This window comes from Halichoeres trimaculatus, unplaced genomic scaffold (genome assembly GCF_033239565.1).
Source record: "Halichoeres trimaculatus isolate MK-OKI-2021-1 unplaced genomic scaffold, fHalTri1.1 fHalTri1_scaffold_1, whole genome shotgun sequence".
NCBI lineage: Eukaryota > Metazoa > Chordata > Actinopteri > Labriformes > Labridae > Halichoeres > Halichoeres trimaculatus.
Genome location: NW_027437179.1, coordinates 21082851 through 21110563, shown reverse-complemented (window position 1 = coordinate 21110563; position 27713 = coordinate 21082851). Strand labels below are relative to the sequence as shown.

General features: G+C 39.8%; 4 protein-coding genes across 4 annotated transcripts in view; 2 read left to right on the top strand and 2 right to left on the bottom strand.

Annotated features, from left to right (window-relative positions):
• The window catches only part of LOC141789760 (calmodulin-binding transcription activator 1-like), a 61451-nt gene extending 57095 nt beyond the window's left edge, over positions 1-4356 (bottom strand). Inside the window, exon 1 of the mRNA XM_074669266.1 lies at positions 4253-4356. The gene's annotated coding sequence lies outside the window, so the exon portion shown is untranslated. The remainder of the gene's footprint in view (positions 1-4252) is intronic.
• A 38-nt stretch (positions 4357-4394) lies between these two features.
• Positions 4395-13329, top strand: dnajc11b (DnaJ (Hsp40) homolog, subfamily C, member 11b). Its single transcript, XM_074669278.1, has 16 exons — positions 4395-4511; positions 5893-6022; positions 6109-6182; positions 6314-6415; positions 6568-6696; positions 6814-6936; positions 7049-7122; positions 7221-7410; positions 7546-7631; positions 8127-8243; positions 8356-8511; positions 8826-8895; positions 9067-9124; positions 10845-10987; positions 11074-11203; positions 11305-13329. The coding sequence occupies exons 1-16, from the start codon at positions 4437-4439 to the stop codon at positions 11328-11330; spliced, it is 1683 nt and encodes a 560-aa protein (XP_074525379.1). The 5' UTR covers positions 4395-4436; the 3' UTR covers positions 11331-13329.
• A 66-nt stretch (positions 13330-13395) lies between these two features.
• On the bottom strand, positions 13396-19716 carry phf13 (PHD finger protein 13). Its single transcript, XM_074669291.1, has 5 exons — positions 19267-19716; positions 18368-18469; positions 16663-16842; positions 16157-16577; positions 13396-16069 (listed from the first exon to the last, which is right to left on the bottom strand). The coding sequence occupies exons 1-5, from the start codon at positions 19309-19311 to the stop codon at positions 15837-15839; spliced, it is 981 nt and encodes a 326-aa protein (XP_074525392.1). The 5' UTR covers positions 19312-19716; the 3' UTR covers positions 13396-15836.
• Positions 19717-21257: 1541 nt separating this feature from the next.
• LOC141796938 (uncharacterized) lies at positions 21258-26978 on the top strand. Its single transcript, XM_074678317.1, has 4 exons — positions 21258-21550; positions 22293-22738; positions 24592-24632; positions 24726-26978. The coding sequence occupies exons 1-4, from the start codon at positions 21373-21375 to the stop codon at positions 25702-25704; spliced, it is 1644 nt and encodes a 547-aa protein (XP_074534418.1). The 5' UTR covers positions 21258-21372; the 3' UTR covers positions 25705-26978.
• Positions 26979-27713: the final 735 nt, after the last annotated feature.

Below are 27713 nucleotides of genomic sequence, written 5' to 3'. Positions count from 1 at the left end.
ACACAACGAAGGCCTGTACACAAAGTATACATTACACACTCGAACGCACGCGCTCATTTCTTCACAAGCGGTGGACTGTTGCAAAAAAGCGATGTAAGGTCGCGTCCCGACATAAATCATGAACCCCTTCGTGAATGCAAATACAAAGAAGTGCTCGAGAGAGACTTTATAGAAGCGCGATATAGATTTTTAGACGGGCTCGCGGTTGCTGTCACTGGCTTTGGTGCTGAAGCTCACGGTGCTGAAAGGACAGCTCCTCACGCGCCTACACAGCCTGGCTTTGAGTCGTGTTTTGGAGCTGAAGTGGAGACAGTTCAGGTGGAAACTTAGAGAATACATTGGGAAAACATGGCACCCGGTCCCCTTGTTATACATGTTGGCTCCAGCAGAAAACCGAGGATTCTCTAAACAGGAAGTGAAGTTTATACCCTACAATAGTATTCTTACTGACACTGCCGCTCTCCACCAGGCTATCCCTTCCAAACAGCTCGGCTTAACCGGGACTATTATGTGCTTGTTTCAAGCCCACACTGTCACTTAATGCCTCGGGGTAGAATATCGCCTTTGCACCAAAAAGCCTTGTGTTTGACAGAGACAATAGTCTCCGTAGACACGCTTCACGGTTAGCTGGGGGTTTTGAATGGTTCCTCCTCAGCTACATATGCTTGGCATGTAAGAGCAGAGGCACTCAGGGATTTTTGGCATCCACAGAGTTCAGGCAAGATGACTGGCAATACAAAATGTGCACATATCTTGCCAAGAAATAGATTTAAACCTCAAGAATTGAGTGTCTTTGTCCAATGGAAAGAATGATGCTGTACAAGACGTGCAAACACACGACAATGGCCATTTCATGAAAAAATCTATCTGTAGACTAAAGTGTATGTTTATCATAAAGGCTTGCAGAATCAGCATTCGAAAAATAAAATCTTATGATTATAAAAAACTTAAAAACATTAATTTGAGTGAGTGGTGAGAAAAATTACTAACTGTACTTAAGCACAAGTTTGGAGGATCTGAAATTTGATATTTCATATTTCAAACGAATTAATTATTACATTAACTAACAAGTGCTCAATCAAATTTTAGCCATATTCTTAACTCCTGAAAATCTTATATATATATATATATATATATATATATATATATATATATATATATATATATATATATATATATATATATATATATATATATATATATATATATATATATATATATATATATATAATCTTAAATCCTGAATTTCCCCTCTGGGATAAATAAAGTATTTTCTATTCTAACTCCACAAGATTGTGCATGCTATAAAATCATCATTTTTAGACCATGTACAGATTTTCTAAGATTTTTCAGAGCAAATTAGCTATAATCAGAGCAGATTATGGACCTTAGCTCCTACCAGAGAAGACTCAGAAAATCCATAAGCAGGGTCCAAGTTTTCAACAAAAAAAAAATCTGAGTTTTCCCTTTGATAAATATATTAAAGATATTTCAAAAGTTCAAAGTATCATGATCATGATCAAAATATAATTTCAGTAATAAAAGTAGACATATCTCCTGGGTGACCCCAGCCGTGTATTGTCATGTTTCTGATCTAGGCTCTGACACATGAGAAGAGCAGGCACATTCTTGAATTCATCCTAAAAACAACCATCGTTTGTTCATCTCATGGCAAGACTTCAGTATATGACATGTGTTGCTGGTTAAATCTTAATAAGAAATCTTGAAGTATAACAATCAGACAAACTAAATGGGAGTAATTCAAAATCAACACATGGCAATTGTGTTTTATAACAGGATAAGAATGAATAAATGAATGAATTTATGAATGAATGAATGAATGAATGAATGAATGAATGAATGAATGAATGAATGAATGAATAACTCCTTGAAGAAACCTGTCCCATCATGCTCTCAAAAATATTCTCTATTTATAAGACACAAATGCTACCATATGGTTCCCAGTGTCTCCTACAACCCAACATATACAGGGAAAGATAGGCAGTGAAAACCAATATGTCACTGGGGCTATCAAGGGTTCGCCCACCTTCGATGGTGTTATGCTAAGTCAGGCCCATGACACCCCAGGGAGGCTAAGCAGTTTGCTTTGGTTTTCATGGGTCATTCTCATCATAACCATGAGTAGTACCTCTTTATATAACAACACAACTCATACAGCATTGCCTCGTTTAATCGACCCAGGCTCCCAGTAGTGACAACACCACTAATCACCCCTCCAACTAAAAACACAGTGAAGAGTAGAGTCTGGAGGGGCAGGGGGTGACAGGGGGTTCCAACTTCCTCAGTCCAAAAAGGGAAAAGGAGAAGGAGGTAGAGACAACAAAAACAAGAGCATGAAGGGAGATGCCGGAAAGGGGACAAGGAAGGAGAAGTCAGGTTATGAAGCCTTGAGGGAGGGCTCAAGTTCGAAGCTGTCCACTCTATTTGCCTCTTACTCCTCTCTTTCCAATGAGGAAAGAGAGTAGAGAAAAGGAGAGGGCAAAAAAGAGATAAATAGATTTCCCTTGTACTTCTGTTTGTGCCCCCAACTCACAGTATCTCTCCTTTTCCAGATCCACTGACTTGTTTTTACTGTTGTCTTAAACACAGCACAGTACCCTGGGCTTAGAGACAGACTGCAGAGTAAGACCGCCAGTATTTCATCAGATATTGGTTTGCTGGTGTCATGATACCTAGTTTATTTGTGTGATCTGTTTTCCAATAACACACCATGGGGTGGGTGGTAACTATTCCAGTAGTGTTGTACAGAAGTCTAGAGGGAGTCAGAAACAGGGCCGTAGAGGCCCCAAAGCTTATTACTGCCTCGGGAGCACCAAACAGATCAAACAGGTCAGGGTGAGGGGCGACGCACTTTGACACTACACTTAATGAGCATTGAATAAAGGGTAACTAGTCGTGAAGAGCAGACCCAGCGACTCAAAAAATTACCTATAACTTGGCATATGAAGCGGTTAGAAATTGTTGTGTAGACCACAGTTTTAAAATATTCAACTCATTTAGTATTCAATGGTCCAGCAGGAAGGATGCTTGAGAGTGGCCCAGTTCAGATGACCAGTGTGACCCGCCCTTTAGTCATTCTACTAGAAACATATATTTTTAATGAAAATCTCTAAGGGTCTTAGTTTCATTTTTTTTTTAAATAATCTGAATATAAAGACATATGTAGGGGCTCTTAAACTGTAAGAATGGCACAATGTCCTATCCAAACACCTATTTTTTAGCTATATTTTTAAAGAATTTAAAAATTATATTGTTATATTTTAAGATGAAATAATATTTCAACTTAAATAAATAATTGAAATACAAGATTGTTAATTTATCATTTGACATTTTTGAAATGCACATCTATTACTACTCTTCAAATTAAACTTTACATTTGGACCTAATCATACAGCTGGCACACTCCTGTATCACAGGGCCTGACACAAGCTGGATGTGACAGGGCCTGAGAGTCAGCCTTTCACCTAACATCACTCATTATATATTCATGCATGCTAATACGTGCATGAAAGACTGGACCATTAGTTAACTTTTTTAGACACTTTTTTTAAAATAATATTTTTCTTCTCTGACATTTTAATGGGATATAGCCTGACTTTATTGCTTGACCACTCAAAAAGTTATCTAAAAATAGGGTTGAAATATCTGCTCATCTATCCAAATAATGCACGTCCTCTGGGTTAAAGCCTTAAAGGTATGTGCTTTATAAAAACAGATAGGACTAACAGGAAACTTCAGGACAGTTGTAAATTACTCTGTATTTTAATAAAATAACATACAACTTAGAGTTTTCAGTCATCTATGAGAGGTATAACAACTTAAACTCATAAACTGATTTTTATGACAAAACTTCAGATTATGTATCTCAACGTTTGCTGCGGACAGTCACATTTTACAAATTTGTCGATTCAAATAGAGATTTCAACAGAAAAAAAAAACATCTGTAAATCTAGCAATTGATGTACTCCTGTACTAAGTTGGTCATATGAATAAGCCTTCCAGCTAGTGTTTTTTCTGTTCTTACTCCATGAAAGATAATGTGCATTTATTGTAGACTGTCACTCGTAAGAGGTCATAAACGTATCAATGAACTGCCAGCCAACCAAAGTTTACAATGAGTAATTTAGCACTTGTCCGGCCAGACAGCTTGGAAGTGCTTTTAGTGAAAAGAAGGGAAAGAGGAAGACAGGAGAATAGCTTGTGAAAACTACTGAGGCTAATTATACAGTACCTTTCACAATTGCACACTCCTTTCCCGTCTTCTTTCCTTCAGTTTGAGTTTGTGTTTCTTTTTTTTCAGATGTGAAGATTCCTCCGACCAGAAGATGACGATACAAGAACTTCCGCTTCAAGTTCGACTGACCAATGAGCTTCCAGGGCACGGAGGAGTGGGTGGGACAAGACAGAACGCAAACATGGCGGCGTCCTTAGATGATGATTATGAGTCTAATAATCAGGACTTTTACTCTCTACTGAACGTCAGGAAAGAGGTAAGGTCCATTCGAATATCAAGCGAGGCCGAATAGCTCATGACTATTAGCTGTGGGTGTTGTTTTTCGTATTTCTATCGGGGAAGTGGAGTGCAGTCGGTGCACCATCCTTCAAATGAATAACGGTCTTCTTCATATGCACCATCTTCCCTGCAGTTTGTTACCGGCTGATTCTGCAGGAAAATTACTTTAAAAGATAATATAGTGTCATTTTTCATACAGTAAGTAGTAAAGACAATTGAACGCATGTGCAAAGATATGATTTTTTGTGATGTTAAATCTCAGATTACATTGGACAAGGTAGACTGCTTTAACTGCATCAAAATGGAACAAATACTGCTCTGAGCATCCCTAAACTAGGAAAATGTTTGGGGAAAAAACCATCTAATTTATCACAAAATCTGAATTCAAAATTAACAAAATTTTATTTTATTTATCAAACGTATTTAACTATGGAATGCATATTGATAGTTTACCCCACTGACGCTTGTCTGAGATAAATCAAGTAGGCACATCCTTGCATATTATGTGAGAGTGTCCTGTTCAAAAGTTTTGGAAGCAAATTACAGAAGTTGGAACTGAAAAGCCACAAATGACATCACCTGCTATCCTGAACTTAACCAGAATCTTAACCAAACCCAAAGAGCGCTCTGGCAGCAAGATTGAAGCAGGGGAGACAACAACAGGAAACAGAACACAGGCTTGCACCCTGCTAGATTTATACTGTGATCCCATTTTGTCCCACTACACTGTGATATTCATGTGTTTGATCCCATTATTGTTTATCATTTATATATTTTTTAATTTGAGCTGCCTATATTCTTATTAGACTTACAACTAATGATTGCATGTATATTTGAAATACAAGACCCATGGGGGAGGGGAGGGCGGGGGAGGGACAGGCTATGAAAACTGCATGTTTGCAGGGTCATGTTGTCACCCTCTTTTTTTATTTATTTGCATTATTATAATGGGAATTAACAAGTTTTATGAAGGAAAAAGAAATGGGTAGACTTAAAGGTCTAGTTTGGACTCGAACTTAGACGTTAAATATAATAACCTGAAGTTAGTCCTAAAACAGCTTTCTCACCTTGCTGCAATTGTTTCCACACCCTTCAAAGCCCTTGTTTCATGTCAATGGAGTGAAAATGGTCAGTGGTGTCCTGTTGCAACACTCCTCAAGCAAAATATTTGGCCAAATTGATTATCTATTTTTCATGCAAAAGTGGGACTCGAAATTGATGGTTTCAGATTAAAATGTGAAGAGTTTTAGTTTGTCTGTGTAACGTACAGTTAAAATGAATCACTAAAGCAAAGAGATGCTATTTCAAGAGTTGACATTCTGGTGAATTTTAGCTGCCCCCTCTCTGTACTGTCACAGGCTACATTGGAGGAGCTGAAGGCATCATACCGTAGACTGTGTATGCTCTACCACCCCGACAAACATCGAGACCCTGAGCTGAAAAGTCAGGCTGAGCAGCTGTTCAATCAAGTGCACCAGGCATATGAGGGTAAGAGCTTATAAACAAATAAAAAAAATCACCAAACAAAACTCCATACAGATTTCCAAGCACTAATGCATACTCTTAATCTTCAGTGCTGAGTGACGAACACTCCAGAGCTATCTATGACATCTTCGGGAAGAAAGGGCTGGAGGTGGAAGGCTGGGAGGTCAGAATTCTGTCTAACATAACATTTTTATTTTGAAGATAAGCATTTACTTCTTTACACTTAAGTATACAGTAGAATACAGTTAAAACATGTATTCATTGCATCTGTCTTTTGTTTTGGGTCACATGTAGGTGGTGGAAAGAAAGAGAACACCAGCGGAAATTCGGGAGGAGTATGAAAGGCTTCAGAGAGAAAGAGAAGAGAGGAGACTGCAGCAAAGAACTAACCCGAAGGTTTTCTCAGTCACAAATATTCCTTTATCAATATAAAATAAAACACATTGTGACTTTGAATGGCTCTCACACACATTTCACTATGTCCCTTTACTCATATCTCCCTTTTTTTCAAATTCTGGCAATCTCCTTCTTACACTCTCACTATTCAGGGCACCATCAGTGTGGGTGTGGACGCAACAGATCTATTCGACCGCTACGATGAGGACTTTGAAGAGATGCCAGGTGGAGGGTTTCCTCATATTGAAATCAACAAGATGCACATTTCTCAGTCTATAGAGGTGAAACAGAAGACACACTCTTTCTTTGAGCAGTTACTGTCTGCACAGCTGCTCATCAATCAGTGTCACAGCAGTACATCCCGTTTTAGGTTTGTAATTTTCTATTCTAATTTTCAGGCTCCTTTGACAAACTCTGACACAGCTGTTCTGTCTGGTTCACTCTCTACACACAACGGGAACGGAGGGGGAAACATTAACATGACTATACGAAGGGTAACATCAGCAAAGGGCTGGGGAGAGGTACGCACATAAACACATACTTAAAGACAAACTACAGAGTACATTCAGTGCCAGACGTTAGGGACTTTTTTGATAAGCTTCCATCAGCAATCACTTGTTTTTGTCTCTGTAGGTGGAGTTTGGTGCAGGAGATATACTTGGACCTCTCATTGGGTTAAAGGTGTTTCGCAACCTCACCCCACGCTGGTAAGGATGCACTCTTTGATCAATTTTTCATTAACAAACTGTTTCAACATGTGAACAAGCTCCTCTTTTCATCCCTTCTCTGTCATTTCTCTCTCTAGTTTCCTGACAGCCCAGTGTGGTTTGCAGTTCTCTCCTCGAGGTTTGCGGCCGAGCTGTTCTCTGATGACAGCACGCCACCTGGACCAGAACACCATGGGATACCTGCAGTGGCGCTGGGGGCCTAACAGTGCCATGACAACCAGTCTGGTCCGAGACACAAAGAGCAGCCACTTCACTCTCGCCCTGCAGGTAGAAATATGTATTGTGTTCACAATTTGTGTAGTATACTTGCTGCCATTGTTGTAAAAGTGATTTTAAAAGTCTTGGATATATTGTATCTTTGAGATTAATTTTATCCTGTATTTATTTGTCCAACACTTACAGCTGGGTGTGCCTCACTCCTACCTGATGATGAGCTACCAATACAAGTTCCAGGATGAAGACCAGACCAAAGTTAAAGGCTCAGTCAAGTACGTTTATCTGCTCTTATGTGTGAAAGGATGTACACTTTGAAAAAAAATGTTTTTGGGAAAAATATTTCAATGCTAGATGTAAACACTACTTGATATGAAATTATTCTGTGGGGATTTATTTTAGCAGTCTATGATGTAACCTCAATGTCCTTAACTAAGGACCAATTTATTACATGACCTGATAATCTCCCATCAGATAACTTGTAGACAGACGTTACTATTTTGATATTATTTTAGAAAGAGTTAATAAACACTATATGTGCAGACTAAAAAAAGCTAGTGGAGAAACACTTTCTGCTTCTGCTCCATGTTTGGAAAAAACAGAGGTTAGGCTAACCAACGGACAATAATCTAAAAAGAACTCTTCAATAAATTAAATTTAACATTTGGAAAAAGCTACAAATATATATTCCTAAATCAATTTAAATGTTATTTGCTGGGTCCAATTGTCACTGCCTTACTGTTGTTGTTTGTGTGCTCTTCCCTTTCCAGGACAGGCTGGTTTGGCACTGTTGTGGAATATGGAGCAGAGAGGAAGATCAGCCGACACAGTGTCCTGTCAGGGACTGTCAGCATCGGGGTCCCTCAGGGAGTCACACTCAAGATCAAGTACTGGCCAAACCCAAAAAATGAGCTCATACCTCTGTGGGTCTGTGCCTCACTGCGTAATTATCTGACGTATGTGTGTGTGTGTGTATACTTTGGTCTTGTTTCCACTTAGGTTATCCCGTGCCAGTCAGACGTACCTGTTTCCAATCCACCTAACGGATCAGCTGTTGCCCAGCGCTGTCTTCTACGCCACTGCTGGACCCCTGATGATCTATATGGCTGTTCACAGACTGATCATCATTCCATATACACGAGCACAAAAAGAGGAGTCAGTACACATGCCAACTTTTCATTATGTCTTTCTTTACTGAATATTTTTGTCAAAAAGGACTCAGGACTAACAACACTTATGTTTATTTTTTTTGTATCCACTTTATTTTTTTTTCCTAATATCTGACACTGAAATATACCAAAGGGGCTCTTTTTCGCACTTACACTATCATTTAAAAGAAATATATAATCGAAAGTGAATGAGTGGGTCAATTGTTCATTATTTACTTTTATTATTACTATTATTATTGTTATTAATAATTATGACATTGTTGTTGTTGTTGTTGATTTTTGCTTCATTGTTCTTTTTAGAGAGCTGGAGCTGCAAAGGAAGAGCTCAGCTACAGACATCGCCAAGAAGAAGCAAGAGGCAGAGTCAGCTGTGAGTACGGGCATGCACATATTACATTGGGTGTTTGTAGTGGATCACTGATCATTCTTTCCAGGTTCATCATGTCTTTAAATTATTTTTTCCCATCCTGTTTTATGTTGTTCTCCACCACCCCTCCCCCCTCTTCCTTCTGCTCCTCTTCCTCCCCCGGCTCCTCTGCAGGTTCTGCTGATGCAGGAGTCTGTGAGGAGAATCATAGAAGCCGAGGAATCCAAGATGGGTGAGAGAACACACACACACACACACACACACACACACACACACACACACACACACACACACACACACACACACACACACACACACACACACACACACACACACACACACACACACTTTCACAGAAACTACACCAGAGTGGGAATAGAGACTTTTTTTTAGCTTGCAGACAGCCAAATTAACCAAAGTGTGTTCATAGTTCAAACACATACTTCATAGCTGGCTTTAAGAGCATATTACTCTGTAGCCCAAAGAACTTCTTTGTCTGAACATAAGTTCCCCACTATAGGCCCTGATTACACTGTGTAATATTGTGTGGTGATCAGATCATGACTTGACAGCCTTAAGTACAGATGTAAACATGCCAAGGATGCTTTGAGGACAAACTGTGATCAGGTCACTAAGGAGACATGTTGATAGCAGCTCTAAACTGGGCTTATGCTAATGTGTACAGGGCTACGGCGAAGGACTGCCTACTCTCTCTATCCACTTTGGTGCGGAGTAACACACCGCTTGCCCGTCATATTTGACTGATTTCATGCTTTTTTTCAGTTCTGAAATTCTTTAATCCCATTTTGAATTTAATTTCAAACTTCTGCAAAGACATTATTTTGGCCTGTGCTTGTAATACAGAGAATTTACAACCCACAATAGAAGTAAGGGCACATTCATTTATTTTTCAGTACTGGATGATTCTGCATCGAGGTGTGTGTAAGAGACAAAACAGTGCCTGGATAGGGATGACTGATGTGAGCCCTAAGCTTTTCTCAATGTTTTATAGTAATATAGTTCAATGAGAATGTGGATGTTGGCAGAGGAGTGGAGCTTACATCACACAGACCTTTCTGTTCATTTTTACCCTTCAATTAAGAGACCCCAGTCCACTGTGTAGTTAATATACTCAGAGATAAAACAAATAACTGTAGCAGATCTTTCTCTAGCACATCCTCTTTATTCCTCTTTCATTTTCTGTCTTTCACTTTCTCAACACTGTTTTATCAGCTGATGATTTTTAGACTGTAAAAATGGATTGAGACCACACGATTGTTTGCATATTGGAGAAAGAAGGGGTAGTTTATCTCGAGTTAAAACTGGGGAGACATACAGAAGGAACTATTAGAAGGAAAGTCCTTCACCCTGGGACATCCTAAACCTTTGAATTTGTTCTTTTCTTCTGTGTTGTATTGATTCTGTGTTCTGTCATCTTAGCATTGATGAAATGTTGTATGTTTTCCTTTTGTATTTTGTCATTGTATATTAAATAGAGATTCTATTAAATTAAACAAAAAAGTAACAGTAGTACCCAAAGCTGTCAACTTATGACTGGGTCTCTGATGATCACTTAATGCTTGAAACACTGAGCATCAAGTGTGCAGTGGCCAGGATAATCTGTATGGTTTTTTTTTCTTGCCCCTGCTCTTCAAAAAGCTTGTGCATGCCACTGGAGAGATGTATTGAATTGACTGAATCTAAATCTCTTGCAAGAGATTGATGTGTTCAGTTTTACCATACTCCTCAAGTAGAACTTTAAAAATCTTTAATTAGAGTCCCCTTGGTAAACTTATCCATCTAACAAGTCAAGATAGCTGGGACAGAGCAGTTGTTGTTTTAATTAAAAGAGTGTTTACAGAATTTACCTTCTCATATTGTACTATATTGCATCCTTTCATCTGTATCCTGTGTAATTCTGTGATTCCCACCCATAATGTCACTCTGTGTAGGACTGATCATCTTGAATGCCTGGTATGGGAAGTTTGTGTCTGACACCAGCCAGAAGCAGGAGAAAGCAAAGGTGATCGACGTCACTGTGCCTTTGCAGTGCCTGGTCAAAGACTCTAAACTCATCCTCACTGAATCTTCCAAGGTGGGTTTCCATATCCCATTTGACTAACCAAATATGTGGATGCATAGAATCAGAATATTCTTCATTTCCTTTCTCTCTGTGTTCAGGCTGGACTGCCAGGATTCTATGACCCCTGTGTGGGAGAAGAAAAGAGTCTTAAATTACTGTACCAGTTCAGAGGAGTCATGCACCAAGTCATCTCAGCAGACACTGAACCACTACGGATACCCAAGCAATGTCAGTATGCATCATTTTGATGTACAGTACAAGCACTCTAATAACGGAAGTCTGTGCTTTGTTTTTGCATCCATACTGAATTATTTTTTTTCACATTTCAGCTCACAGAATCGAGTCAGAGTCTTAGGAGCCCAGCTAACGTTGGAACACCAGAGATAAATATAGACTTTCTCTAATCAGAGGAATCCAAGATTGGAGGGGACACATCAACAATATGTCTGTTTCTGCCCCCCAGTCTTCTTCTGTCATGGTATTAGTGAATCTATTTATCCAGCTCCTACACTTGTCCCCTTCCTGTGGGCCATCTTTGAGGTTCAGCACAGAACAGAGGTCAGCAAGAGTTTCTACAAGGTGCCACCCTTTGTGTCTCTGGTCTACTGAAATCTCTTCCAGCTACAGGACACCCGACTCCTGTACATAGTTTATATATGCACTGCACAGAAGAACTGATAGTCACCATACAGTTGGTGATCCCTCCTGTCAATGCTGAGCTCAAAGTGCACAGTTAAATGTATTTCTTGACATTTCTTAAGTCGAGTATATACAAATGAGCTGCGCTGTAGTTTTATTCCATATCATTGTAGTCTTTGTCCTGTGTTAGTCCTTGTGTTGTCACCCTGCTAGGTTTTGAATCCAATAATACTATAACATAACAGTCATCACACTAACTCATGCAAATGTTCAGAGCAACACTATGCAGGATCATGTCTCAGTGACCCTCAGCAATTTTTTAATTGCCTTTTGGTGACATGTCTGCTGATGATGGGTGCCTGTCAGCAGCTGTAAACTGGTGCTCAATACTTCCATCGGTGATGGATGGAGAATAGGGTTTAGGAGGGAGTGGACAGGAGGGGAAGGATGAGGGCATGCTTTGATGGTTGTCCTAACAGAAGGGAGACAGGCTTGAACTATCGATAGAGATATACACATCTCAGACCAGACTTGATTTTTAGATTTGAATTGGTTTTGATATTTGAACAGATAAGCGTATAGTTGAGATGTGTCCACTAGAGGGCACTGATTGACACTTTGACCCAAGATGGTTGTGATTGCTGCTGACAATAATATGTAGCTGGAGCTGACCTGAGCCACTTTGAACCATTTTACTGATTTTGGCACATTTAAATGGCTTCATTTATTGATGTTATCATGTTTCTTTTGTACAGAATTATGTGCCATATGTTTAATTTTATGATTTATTTCCCAATTTTTAGAATTTAAACATCAAATGAGTTTAAACACCAATTTGTTAAACATTAGTGCATTGTTTGAGATGTGTAGAGGAAACTCTGACGTGGTGTTCCAAACACCAGTTTGCCTCTGCTGTAGTTATATTGTTTTTAGAGTGTCGAGGGTGAGATAAGGGCATTTCATTGAGGTCACTGCACTTTCTTTTCAGGTACAAACAAGTTAAATGGCTCAGAGATCTATTTGGTTTAAACATCTCCTTCATATTAAAATATGAACCACTTTAATATGTCTTCACATAGTAGTAAAGATGTGGTTATAAATGTGAAAAAAACATTGGTGTGTTGATCCTATCTTGGGCGAGAGGCAATACCTGAAAACACAAACTCATACATGTAGAACTCAGATGTTATTTTATTAAACACAAAGGTAAGAGTTTGCACAAAATGTACAGTATATTTAATGTTAAAGCCATTAGTGGTCATTGGGAGGTGCTGAATTCTTTGACTGAACCTAACCTCAAGTGACTCCATGGTTTACTTTCGATGGTCTCCTCCTCAGATAGTCTTGGTTTGACAAATGCAGTTGTAGAACAGAGGGTGTCAGATCGGCAGTCGGAAACATGTCGTCACCTTCCTCCACAGTGAGATCAGTTTTAGTGTCGAGTTGGGGTCACTATTACAGAAGCCATTTTGCACTGATTCAATTTTACTACTTGTTTATTTTAAGTGTGCTGTAAGTATCTGAAAGGTCAGCTGGCTGCTTCTGCTCTGGTGCCACCATGAGGCCAGCAGGAAGACTGCTATCCAGCTGCCAAACTCTAGACCCCCACTCAAACTGACCCACATTAGTATGTCATTGTCATGTATAGCTCTGTTTCTCTATCCTGTAAAGACTACAATAAATATGAGCCCATAGTATTTGTGTGTCATTTTCTTGTGGGTTGTATGACACTTATAAAAAGAAGTGATAGAAGCCCAAACAACAGCTGTTAAAATGGTAACTCTTTATTTACAATAGTTTACAATAGTTTCACAGAAACAGTTTGCACCACAGAACAGACAACGCTTTCTCAATAAGGGGGTAGGACGACCCAGGATCAGAATAAACTGTATCACAATGAGCATTGTTAACAATAATTACACCGATGTCTTAAAGACGCAGACTCAAATTCGACACTTGTTCCAGAAGACAACTTCAGGTTCTTCTCAAGACACGAATGTCCTGAGAAGTTATTGGGGACTTGATACGTCTTCAAATCACCACAACTTGGATGATTGCTGGGTATCAACCAGTTATCCAACATTTGTAAATCCCAGAAGACAAGTGCAGAGATGAGCTTAAGCATTTTAAACTCTCCGAAAAGTCTTGTGTTCTTTACAAAACAAACATTCATTGTGTGTGTGAGTGTGTGTGTGTTACACGTTCCCTGTCCAAGTCATTGATTCTGCTGTTAAATCCCATCCTGGACCACTATCCAAGGCTTTGAGTCTAAAACATGTCACTCTACAGTATGGCTTTTATATACTCAGAAACAACAGCAGATGGCACAGAAAGAACAGCTTAAGATCTTTTTCTTGTGCCTTATAAAACATTTTTCCCAACAAACCTGCTGCATACAGAAACAACTAAATACTGCTGTAAAATGTGAGAGGTGATAGATATCTGTTCTTCTGATCAGACCCGTCAGAGACTAAAACTTTCCCAAACACTACCTAAGGTACTTTGCAGAAATCCTTTTTTTTCATCCTACAAAAGACCAAAAAACCAGGGAGCTTAGTTGAGACAACTCTTAGCAGCACATGCATTGTTTTCACCCTCACAGTGTAAACCATTCAAACACTCACTCACATGCATCATTTTAAACACCAGAATCTTTCAGAGCAAAACTATTCCAGTCAAAATAGCTTTGATTCTGTCGATACTACAACAGGACGGTCATGAGTTCCCTTCTGTGAATATGCTCGTCTCTGAAAACTTTGTCATGAGCACTAAAAGCAGTTTAAAAAAGTAGAAATATTCATGAACGATAAGGCTGTTCATTCCTGTCATGAAATGCAGCAATGCTGACCAGACAACAGAAAACACAAACTTATACAACTAGAGATGCTTCAATACTGTTTTATCCTTCCAGATCGAGATTCCAATACAAATATTTTATACAAAGTAGCCCCCAAGAACAAGTGAGGTCAAACACATTTATGTTACTGGTGTAAAAACACTGATTGCTCGCAGTTTGCTAGCACTAACTATTAATGCAACTGTTGTTCGCTGTTATCAGGAATATAACTGAACCCTGCTCTTCTTCTCAGCTTCAGGGGTAGCAAATCCTTGTAGTGTAGGCTACTTTTTCATAGAAAAACTAAGTTGACTTTCTGTTTTTGTTTCGTGGGAGGGGGGCAAAAATAATTTGATCAAATCAGTGCAACAACTGTTGTATTTGTGGATACTTTATGCTGCACAATTTGCAGTATCAAGCCTTTTTTTCATACTGGTATCAGAATTCAAAAAACAACTTGACTAAGAACTGTTATTTTGTCTGGCTTTTTCAGTGTGAGGATAACAAAAATAAAAAAAAAATTGGTGGAACAAGAACACTGTTTTTGATAAGCTCGATGTGTGGCCAAGTCAACACCTTGATTCAGAGGAGAAGCCGAGGCTGGAAGACGGTTCTAAGTAGAAGGAAGAGAGAACAAGCGCTTGTTTCCACTGTACAGGCTTTAAGCCACAATATCTTTCCATATTTCCTTAAATAACAAAACAAAACAGGAAATAGATGAAGCAGATGCAGACTGTGGTCTCTTCCTACATCTTTGTTCTATTCGGTTATACCTCAGCTTTATACTTTAGCACCATCTGAAGCAAGAGACAAGGCTTATCTTGTTTTTTCATTTAACGGTAAACTATGTAACAATAACGGGAGGCATTGACTCAAAAGCAAATCCAGTTTAGTCTGAAAGCCAGAATGCCTGTCCGTGTGACAAAAGGTCAAATTGTTTCAAAACATTAGGGGGAAAAAGTGCAAACCGTCTTTCCCATAAATCCCAGCATGCACCATAAGGGGTGGCAGTTGTGAGGGTTACTCTCTCTACATATGGCAGTTCAAATGTTTCCAGTGTTCACAAGACACAAAGTCCTTAGTTGCAAGCGGTTTGCTGCTATTCTAAAGTCATCTACAGACAAACATCCATTCAGTGATTGCCTTACGCACAGAGTCTGTAGGGAAGCAGAAACAAACCTTAGGAAATCTAAAATAGCACTCCAACTGTTTACAAACGGGATCAAGGCTTGAGATAGGTCCACCAGAGTGTTCATAGAAAATGTGGCTGACCATGAAGGACAAAGACTGAAGGGTGCAAGACCTGAATTTGAGGAAGGGGTCAGTCCAGCAGGTGTTTGAGGGGGCAGGAGTGGAAAGGGTCAGAGTTCAGGGTTTGGCCTGGGGTCAGTCTAACAGATGCTTGCGTGGGCCTACTCGAGAGCGGTGGGAGCGCCGGGTGTCTGAATTTCTGTCTGTCTCTCGGCAGCTCTGGCACACATATGTCTCTGGCACATGGCTCTTGCGGATCTTGGCGCACGACAGGTGGATCCAGGTGTTGCACTTGTTACACTCGATCATGGCCCGGCCTGCAAAGGGCTTCATGCAGAAACACGTTACCAGGTCCCACGAGTCGTCGTCTGAAGCAACAAAAGAGAACACTTGATAAGTTTTGCTTTTCCAATTTGGTAAACGTTTTACTTTAAAGATGCACCAACAGTCCTTACCTGAGTCGACCATTATGTCTTCATCCTCTCCTGATCCGTCCTCGTCTCTGAACACTACCTGTTTCCCCTGGCGGAAAACCGTTCTGCTCCCTGAAAATCCCTCCACCTTCTGTACCTTCACCACCCCTTCCTCCAGGTCTCGACCTTCCCAGTGTGGATGCTCGTCACTGGGCTCCTCTTTGCAGGGGGCGGGGCTGTGCAGATGCTGGGGATGGAGGGGAATGCTGATATCATCCTCTGGCTCTTCTTTGATCATTTTGCCACCATAGGGGACGTGGTACTGCAGATCTGGGACTGGTGAGTGGGCCTGCTGGACCCCGCCTTCTTCCCCACCCGAATACTCCCTCTCCTTTCTCCTTTTCTTCTTCTTCAGCTTGTCTGTTTTCCGGCGGTCGTCTGGGTGCAGGGCCGTAAATGTGTGCTGCAGAAATAAAAAACAAGATTGTGAGTCAAAAGTGATGAAGGCAAACACACAAGACAAATGATGTGACATTAAGTTGGCTTACATCTTTCTTGGTGTGGCTGGACAGAGCAGCTCCTGGCTGTGGACGTTTTCTGCTCCTGTCCTGAGGGGCCTTTGGGGACCGCTGGGGGCAAGAGGTTGGGGGTCCTGGCGTCCAGCCATCACTGTCAGCTGTGCTGCCTGTACTGTTGGGAGGGCTGGAACTACTGCGCAGTGGAGAGTCCTGGAAACAGAAATGAAGAAGTGAGAACAAATGACACTACAGGGTTAATAACTGATACAAAGTAACAACAAAGGGTTTTCTTTGTCAGAAATGTCCTTGTGAGACAATGCATCATAGCTAGTTTTATAAATCAATTACAGCAAGAGATCAGAGATGACACTGCCAATGCTGACCAGAAAAAAATTTGCTGTATCTATTCATGCAAAGACTTGGCATACAACACCTATCATTGAGTACACCATGTGGTAAAATGCGCACATGGGGGGATAGAAATAAAAACAACTCTGCCATGTGTTCACGAGGAAAAAGAACATCAACAGTGAAGGAGTAACCTTTGAAGAAAAAAAACAACTTGATCAAAATGAGTCAGAGCCTTAAAGGTTTTTCCTTTGATGGTGGGGAAGAGACACACATTTGTCAAACAGCAGTCCTGACAAGAGATATTATGCATACACTGACAAAAGGTGTCACACTTGGCTGTCTGTGGCTTTAAAGAAAGGATGACAGAACAAAGCACGTCTTTTACAAGCAACACTTTGCCACAGTTGCAGAACTGGAGTGCATCACTACATGTTTTGACAGTGTGGATCAAACACTGTGGATGTAGCCACCCTTGATAACAAGACAGAATATGGAAGATTTAAAGAAAATAAGTGTCCTTGTTTTGATCACTATTCTTAAAAAAAAAAAAGAGTTTAAAATCTAAAAAATGTGAATTTCCCTATTTTATTTAATATTTTAGGGGAAACATGGATGCATATGGATGGACCATGTGACAATGCTGTAGAACAGACAGCTCAGGTAAGAAGATAGCAAAATGCACTGCTGCCGAAGAAGCTATAAACAGTTAACAAGCAACTGTAGTATTCCAGCAAACCGGACAGAGAACTGTTGCCACAATTCGTGCTGAAATATTTTATAAACCAGAATAACCAAATCCAGGGAAAGTATGGCAAGAAAAGAATCACTTTTAGATAAGCTTGCAGTCTTCATTTCCTTTCCTGTCTGCAAACAGCTGATGCAGTTCAATGAGAATAAGAGAAGTCAATGCCACATGAATTACCAGTTAAGTATTCAATGCGCTGAGTCAACAAAGTTTAAGGAGAGACAAAAAGGGGCTTACAAATGACACTATGTGTACAGATCCACTTTATATTGTCGGATAGCATCTTACAGCAACATGAAGTTTAGGCTATTGAAATCTAATTTCAACAAATGTGTAGTTCTCATTACCTGACCGATGTGGTCTGTAAGTATATGCTCAAGTTTAAACGAGCAGCTCCTTCTAAAGCCTTCCTATAGTTTACTCAGGGGTCAAGAAAGTACATTCAAAACATTAACTTCTATGGACACAATGAGGGCGTTCTTTTTTTGCATCTTGATGAATGATGGACCAATGCCATCCATGTTTTAAAAGGTTTTCTTTGTGATGAGGTTTTTCATGTTAGTTTGACTTTGCAAAATAAGTGTTTTAAATTTAACCCGACAAAACATGTGTAACGTCTGTTTAATCTCCTTTACTCACCTCTTGGGGATATGGGATGTAGCCGGCATAGGCTAAAACGAAAGTGCAAAACTTGTTAAAATCCTCTACTGTCCTCCTCCTCCTGTATGGCGGACTGAAGCCCTGAAACAGTAAAGCAATAGAGACGTTAGATGCATCGGACCAACTCACCCCGACATGGCGTTGACATGATCTGCACAAGCAAACTGTCACTCGACTATGGCTCGTAACAAATCTGTGCGAACAGCCATTACGACTGTAATCACTGTAACATCGGTTATAGTTTTATTAACCACTGGACACCTTTCCTTCTGGTACAGTCAGTGAATCGCCCTACCAACCCCCACTGATTAACTCCACTACGAACGGCAGCTAACGTTAGCGAGGACAGCTAGCAACAGACAGCATATAAGTAACTAATTCTAAGAAGCTAGTAGATGGTAATAACGATGTAGTAAACAAAAACCACCAGAACATAATCCAAATATACCAGAGATTAACTGAAAGCTATAATAGTCATAATGTCTAATAACTGTTAACTGACAGATAAAGGCGGATTGCGTAATAAAGATGCTTTAGGTAGCCAATGTTAATGTTAGCATGCTCCGCGATGGTGAAGGAATGTTTTCTCTCCGATGTAACTAACAATCTTCGAAAGCAATGTCCAAAGTACAATAACCGACTCATTCCCTCGCCAATTTAAGCTTTATTTAGGACCACTGTTAGTTTAAATTTTTGTTGTCTAAATGCTAAGTGTGTAAAACTTCTCTAATTTCTGCACCAGTTGCTAACAGTATGTCAACATTAGCTTCATATGCTAGGGCTAACTAATCAGCAGCTGCTACATCGTGTGGTGACAAGTTGACGTTTGCTAACACCGTTAGCCATGACTGCAAACTAATAAGTCTAAAACAACTTACCTCTGGCTGAAATGCATTAGATGTCGTCGGGTTAAAGTCACCCATCCTTATTGCGTGTCCGACAACCTGACGTTGTGTTACCGTGACAGACTGAAACAAGCTACTCGATGCGACCGTAAACACCGAGGTTACCTAGCTATGCTCACCAGATACCTATCGTTATTGCTAACGTCAACGATGCTTATGCTAAAACTCCAAGCAACAGTGTTCAATCAGTTTGCCATCAGCGACGACGGTAACGATACAAGTTTTAGAGTCAGTTGAAAGTAATAAATCGTGCCTTCCATGGAGATAAAACGACGTACTACACTACTGCTGTCTTTCTACCGAGCTGTCCGGTAATGTCTCCGTTTGATCCAGTTAACTCGGTGCAGGGGGAGCGGTTCACTTTGGCTGTCACCAGCTGCCTGCCTGCCCACTGTTCTTCTTCATCTTCTTCATGGCGGCTGGTGATGGAAACGGTGTAATACCGCCCTCATCTGGTGCGCATCATCAGCAAAAGAGTCAAACACGGCGCTCACATTATGTATGACAATTTAATTTTAACTTTGATTTCACACTGAGATAACAAATTATTTTTGGTTTATTGAAGATTGACCTTTTCAAAGTGTCAGCCACACAAAGTTCCTAAATGCATCAACATAAAAAAACAGCAGTATTTTTTGGCATCACAACCTCTATTGTGCACTTAAATTTGTTCAGCAATATCATTTTGTCTGATTTTTGCGCTTTTGGGGGAATTCCTTGTCCACTGTACAGCATGTCCTGGGAATTTTCCATTGTTTCCCTTTGTATACCCCAAAAAAAGTTGTATAAGAGTGATGTCAAATTCTTAATGATTGCCACCAAAATAACAAAGAATGGGATCACGAGAAATGTCTTTTACTCCAAATTTGATAATAAAAGATTTGCTTCATAGAATGAATCAATGGTCTAAAGAGTGTCTGAGAATGCATGCTTATCTTGTCTTCAGGGATGCATGATATTATTGGTACGCTGTGGGTATCAGCCGATGTTGGCTTAAAAAAAATGTCGAATATCGGCCAACACAACAAATTCGGATAACGGATAAATGGATAAAATAATGGGCTGAAGCTGAAGATATTATTGAATGTTTGCACAGTACAGATTGAGTATTCCCAAATTTGGTTCCTGTTTTAAGTTAATTAAAATTTGAGCAGCAGTCCTTGATGTAAGCCTACGTGTATCTGACTACAGTAGGCACATTTACTATTTACCAAAGCAAACCATTTTATTCAGTTCGGGTTAAATTGCTGCAGATGCACTTATTATATGTTCTCTCTAAACATAGGCTATGATTACTGATTGTCAGTTAATTAATTGGCCAAATTTGCCTTGGTTGTGGGTAATGTTAAGATTTTCTCAGGAAGAGCGTCATCCAGCTTTCAAGTATGATTTCTCTTTTGGAATTTTTTGTTTGAAAGCGATTGTCATAAACAAATACACGGTTTCAAATGTATATTTTTCTGATTTTGGGCAAGAAATGAATATTAGGCTACATGACAAAAGTGATAAATAGCTGAAAAAGTGTCTAAAGGGAAAAGAGAACATTTAGACTCTTAACCCCCGTAAATATTCATTTTAAAGTTGTTGTTTTTTTTCATTCTGTTTTATTTATCTATTTATTTTGATGTTAAACCCTTTTCTTAAATACTAGCGCCGATGAAATGCTGTTTAATCGTAGTTGATAAAGCGTCTTTAAACCGTACATGGAGTAAATCGGTCTACACATCAAACATTACCTATTAACCTTTGTGTGGATCCAAAAAAAACGAACAAAAGTAAACAATTTGTCCGAGGTAAACGTTAAAAGTATTTTGGGATATATAATAAGGGTAGCGTACAGCATTCTCTCAAAAAATGTTGTTATTAGATATTTTGTGAATAAAATTAATAAAATTTTAAGTAAATGCCAAACACTGTACGAAAGAGGGCGCTATGAGCACACCTCTGGAATGTGACTAACGGAAGTGACACCCTCGTTTCCGTTGCAGTTTGTTTGTAAGGTCTCGCGCGCGATTTACTCTGTGGCTGACGCTCGATTAAACCATTCTTTTTAATCTTTACGTGACTGGAGTGTCCAAAATGTCGAATACCCGTCACCAGAAGTTTCGCAGCTTTTTGACAGAACGTCTCACCGCCTTTGCAGTGGAAGTTTTTGGAGAAGTTGAAGCTATCGTGGAGGCGTACTTCGAGGAAAACAAACGTCTACGGAATGCTCTACACATGGTTCTCGACCCCGAGATAAAGTTACTGAGAATAGGTATGTAATGGGACTTGATCATGTCTCTTCATTAACGTGAAACGAGCTATACTGTAGACTGTAATGCACACATAAGCTAGCTGACCAGCGGAGCTTGACTTTTTAATGATTACCAATATAATTGTGTATTTAATTGGGGCTGAACAATTAATCGAATTGAGACCGACATTGCTATGTAATAGAATGCAATTTTTAAAAAAGTTGGTGGGAGTATAGTAACTTGTAATCGGTCTCCCCTTAAACCTGAAAAAGTCAACATGCAGGTTTTTCTGAGCTACAGAGAAACATACAATAGAAATATTGAGGCTGACAGAGCCACACCCTTTGTTTAATGTATTTTGTATAGTGTTACTCTTACTGACAATAGGAGGGCTGAAAAATTTCACAAAGTTACTTTTTCTTTTTCAATTAAAAAAATGCAGGAAAGTATTATTTATATGTTTATAGTATCCTGGTTGTGTTTGTCATACTATAGAACGATTTATTGCTTGTGTTTGCTGAATAATAAAGAAGATAAATGTCCCCTCCCCCCAAAAAATTGCATGCTAAATTGCAATCGCAACACTGGTCTAAAGAAAATCTCAATTATATAATTTTCCAAAATTGTTCAGCCCTACATTCAATGGAACAAGAACTGAATCATAAATTGATAGCATTGGTTCATAGTAAGATTTCATTCTCCTCATAAACATTAAACTGTACTGTTTGAATTATAATTTTGCTTTCTTCTTCACCTTTACAGATGATGTACATCACACCAAAGCACCCCAGGGTGTTAGACATCAACCCCCTGAGCAGACAAGAGAATTTAACATTGAAATCATAGAGTTACCGCAAATAAGACCTAAAGAGGAACAAGAAGAGTTCGATATAAGCTCGGTATCAGTTGGACAGCAAGCACTGGACAAAACCAATGACTTGGTTGCTCCAGATTTGGTGAAAAGTGACCCAGATGAAGAAAATTCAAGCATGCCTTCCATCACTGACTCCCGCAGCCTGGGAGTTGTGGGTGTCGGTAAAGACTCTTCTGCCACAATATCAGCAGAAGAAGATATGACTGATGACACTGATGCCTATTCCTCAGTAGACTTTGATCCACTTGAAGATTATCCAAAGCCACGGAGAAGTGTAGAAAGTATGAGTGAAACCAGTCATACTCAAGACCACAAAAGAGAGACACATGAAAAGGTAAGTTTGTTGTTATGAAATGTTTAAAAATCCCTCAAACAAAGCATTTGATCAATTATCAGATTTCAATGAAAAAGTCCCAAACAGTAATATTGTGCAGGGCCTGGGGGGAGATATTGTAGTAAAGTGTTCTAAAGTTGAACCTAATAAACCATCTTGAGGGTCTTTCACAAGTCCTTTAGAGACTTTAGCAAGATCATTAGTTTCTTCCTGGGCCCTGTTCTACGAAGCAAGTTCAGCCTAGCGAGATAGCCTTGGAGCTACCTCGCTGAACTGAGCGCGGTAGCTGGCGGTCTCGCTACATGGTTTTACGACGCTGGTTATCAACCTCATAAGTGGATCCAGCTAGGCAATGAGCGCGTGCACGCACATAAGACAGAGCCTGCTGCATCTGACCAATTGCGAACATGGAGCAGTCTGGAGGGTCAGAGCAGGCCGGAGAGAGATGGACCGCATACTTCACACAGGAGGAGCAGGAGGTGATCATGAGGAAGTATGACGATGTGAAACATGTAATTAACGTTAAAAGCAACACCTTCCTTGCTGCTAAAGCACAGAAGGAGTGCTGGCAGAAAATTTCTGACAGTCTAAATGCGTAAGTGTAGTGCAAAAAAAAAAAATCTTTTGTGCCATTATCATCCTGAAATAGCACTGTTCACCATGCACTTTTACTGTAACATGCAACATACCTAATTTATTTCTTAGATGAATTTATTCATTTGTTCATTCCTATCGTGTTTACATTTTTTGTGTGATATGTAGCCCACATGAGCCCTACATGAATTCCTGTCACAATTTTAAGACGGGCAATAGAATATCATCATGGAACAGAAGTGTTGGCATTGAAGATCTTATTATGGCAATGAGAGTTCTTCATTCCCTTTAACTGCCTGTAGAAAGTGTCATGTACCACCAACCCCTCCCTGGAAAACCGGTAACTTTCATAAAGGTGGTCATCCGAAAAAGAGAGTGGGTCGGTGCGGTCCCTGAAAACTCTCGCGCGCCAGAGTGCTCCTCGGACAATGCAAGCTCCGATGTCCACAGGATCCTCTAAGAACAGACAAGCCATTTTTTCGTGAGGGCTCATTGGTCAGTGGGCGGGGTTCTTATTGTCCGCGAGTTCAATCTGGAACCTAACCTGCCCCGAGGCAGGTTAGCTGTTCAGCGTACGTTGCCATGGAGACTCGCCTCGCTGAGGAGTGATCCCGTGTTGTAGAACAGGGAATCTGGAACCTATCCTCAAAGCTACCTCGCTAGGCAGTAATCCTGCTTCGTAGAACAGGGCCCAGGTGAGTATCTGTTGTTGGTCATAAACACTGGATTTTGTTTTGAGAAAGGCTTTAAATATGAAGCTGTCAGATCAATGCTTTTTGGAAGGCTTGATTTTTACACCAGAGGGAAACATGAATTTAATCAAACCGCAAAAAAACAACACTGTCAGTAAAAATACAACTGACTTTCGTAAAATAGTGATATTCACAAATTTGGAATATCTGTGCCATTTATTAGCTGTGTGCTCTGTAACAAAAGCAAAAGCTCTTTCCTGCTTAAGCACTGAATAGTGCAAGCTACAACCTGATTTTCATTGTGTCTTCCTGTTATGATAGTGCTTGGGCCTATTGTCAGCCTTAACCAACCAAACTTTCTACTTTGTAAAATGAAAACTGCATAGATGCTCATATTGTAAAGATATCATGGCAATATTTTGCAATTTATTGTCCAAAAACATTTTGAAAACAGATAGTCCAACCTGTCTGTTTGATTGTTTCGTTAGATTTAAAAGTCTGGTTTGTTGAAGCTTCAAATGACTTGTCTCGTATTTTCTCTTGGTTGGAAATCTGGCCTCAACACAGAAAAAGCGCTCCCTGCAGAAAACTGTGCTAGAATTACCAAGGTAAGAATATCAAGATTCTATGTGGTAATAATTTTGCTGCCTCCTATTTTCTTGTACTGTGGAGATAATAATCTTGACAATGTTTTTATGCAGGATGACGCCCTGCAAAATGGTTATTCCCACCCCATCTGAAAGCCTGTCCCTTTTGTCAAGGCTTACCGAGGCCTTCAAAGACTTTCCAGAGGACAAAAAGCCACTGATAACAAAGATGGGCCTCTCAGAGAATGTAGAGTATGTGGACTGTGCTTTTGGTAAACTCCCGAAAGGTTCCCCCTTGTCCTACCAGTACCCTCTGCCATCAAATAAAGATTATCAGTGCCATGATGATGCTCCGCCGCGCCCACTGCTTCCCTCGTCACACCATACAATGGGGCCAGTGCTGGATTTTCCTGCCTCATCCCTTAGTGTTCGAGAGCAGGAACATGTGAATGTTATGCAGATCACCTGGGAGGAAGCGCAACGTCTGGAACACTCTACACGTCCTCCACATGGACACAAGGCGCTAGCTGCGGAGATGCTAAAGCCGCGTCTGACAAGCCGTTTTCGGGAAATCTGCACACTCAGATCAGGAAAAAGTAATGCTGATCACCTGGTATTCAAGATCCAGAAGGGAGGTCGCAAGTGCAAGAACTCACCGGTAGATGAAGAGATGAAATCTGAAGCACTTCGGGAATACTGTCGCCATGTGTTTGTCAACTGGTCACCTTGTGGCCTTATCATCCACCCTGATGCCCCGTGGCTAGGGGCGTTGCCTCATGGGTTGGTGTATGACCCCAAGGAGAATCCCGGGTATGGGCTGGTGCACGTTAGATGCATCCAGCTCAGGAGCTTCATTGAGTGTGGGTTTCTGGTTTGCAAGCAGGGGGTCTTGCAACTCAAGAAGACCAATCCTTTGTACTGGCACATACAAGGAGAGATGATGGTCACGGGCATGTCCTGGTGCGATCTGCTGGTGTTCTCCAAAGAAGACATGCTGGTTCAACGCATCTACAGAGACGAGAGCATCATTAACATCATGAAGAAGAAGCTGGATAACTTCTTCTTCTACAACTATCTACCAAGTCTGGCCTAAGACCAATGTCACCCTGCTGATCAACAGTGTTTGAGATTTTTCATCGAAGGGTTGTGGCAATTTTGAATGGTGGTGAATGTGAACACTACTTTGTCAAACACAAAAGGGCTTTATGTTTTATTTGCAATATGTTTAGTAAAGAAAAGGTGTAAGCTTCAAGTCATGCTTCATGTTCAATTTTTGTCGTTCATATGTTTTTATTACCCCCATGACTTTTTTGTTTTGTTCTGCTTAAACATTGAAAAAGGTTGACAATTGAGGTATGAAACAATGAGAGATTCTACTTGAAAGGAGTACTCTATGAGCAGAGGAATGATGAACGTTTTCAGGCATTTTGGTATATTTATAGTTCCTAATAGTATCGCCCAATCAACAGGCTTTGGTGTAGTCAGGAAAAACAGCAAGTGTGGAGAGCAAAAGCAGAGAAACCGTATGTGCTGTACGACATCATTGCTTCCTTCTGAGGTAGTCAGTTGAAAATAGGCAGCTGCTTAATCAACTGTTTGAAGTCCAGAGGTGAATTTACTTGACACAGTGTTTCAGATGGGAAACCCAAACACTGACTAGCTAGTCAGTGTTTGAGTTTCCCATCTGCCCTGTTTCCATCAGAAGTTTTTGCAACCTCTACTCAACAAGAAAACACTTTATACATGATGGGCTTTTCTCTTCTTATAGGAGCAGACCTGATCCAGTTTGCTTTTTTATTTTGAATCAAAAATCTCAGATGGTTGTTAATATTTTGGTACATTTATAACCCTGGTCTTACAAACAGATCTTGAGCTTCTGTGTCTCATTTGACTGTTTTTTTTTTTACTGCTGAAGAAGCCAGCATAAAGCCTCTGTGAACTCTCATTCACATTGGAACTAAGAGTCACTGGAAACAGGTGTACAAATGCTTCTCTTAGGCATGTAATGAACCAGGAAGTGGCTGTTTGTATTGGAGACATATCTGAAGAAGCACAGTTTGCTTTATTTTTGATCTGAACATGTTTGAGTCTCATGTTGCAAACTGCTCTGTAAAAGAAAAAGGAAGTTTTGTGGAAAACTGAAAGCTACATGAGATAAAAGTGAGATGATAGTGAAATCAATGTAGCTGTTAACCGCTGTACCCTATTTTCTGAATGTTTATCTCCAGTTATATTTTTGATGGTGTTAAGGGAAACATAAAGTTTAAAAATAAAACATTTTACACAGTTTAAATAGTTAAATTTGTTTTTCTCCTCTTAAAACTCTGCTTCAGTTTTCAACTTGTCACCAGCCACGTTTGTATATGATCACTGTTTGCGAAGCTGAAATAGGTTAATTAGCTGTAGATATTCAAATTACATTAACCACTGGGTCAACAGTGATGTCCCAGCAAATGATGTCAACTGACTAGGATACTTTTACTTTTCTTAAGCAAGTTTTCTCTTCACTCTTGTCCTTTGAGGTCTTGTAAACCCTAAAATCTTTGTATTCCCTTAGAAACAGTAACATTGTTTGAACCAGTGGTTTATGACCAAAATTTACACTGCTTAACAATTTTAAACCATCCAGGATCATGAAGAGCTTTAACTCTTTAATTCCTTTTTTCTGTGAGTTTCCTACCCTTCACCAATTATAAACAATTGAATAATTTCAAACTGAATTACTGTTTTTATACTCAAATTTTAGCCAGCACATTCACTTTGAAGGCCGGGACAATATTCTCATGATTTGCTTTTATTACAATTTTTGGGGTGCTGATTTAATTTAAATTGGGATTCTTTAAAATCCACGATTTTTATGATTTTTTAGTTGTAAATGATGATGACAATGTCTACAGACTATATCAGTAGATATATTTTTCCATAAAAATCCCATCACCTGAGTCAAGGCGAAACATTTCACCTTTTGATGGAGAAAAGTTCTTTTTCCACTCTAGTTTATAAAAAAAGACTGAAATGAAGAATTTGAATTTGAAAAAAAAAAAAAATTGACAAAGAAGCCGGATTTTGATATTGTCAAACAAAAGATCCTGATATATTGTG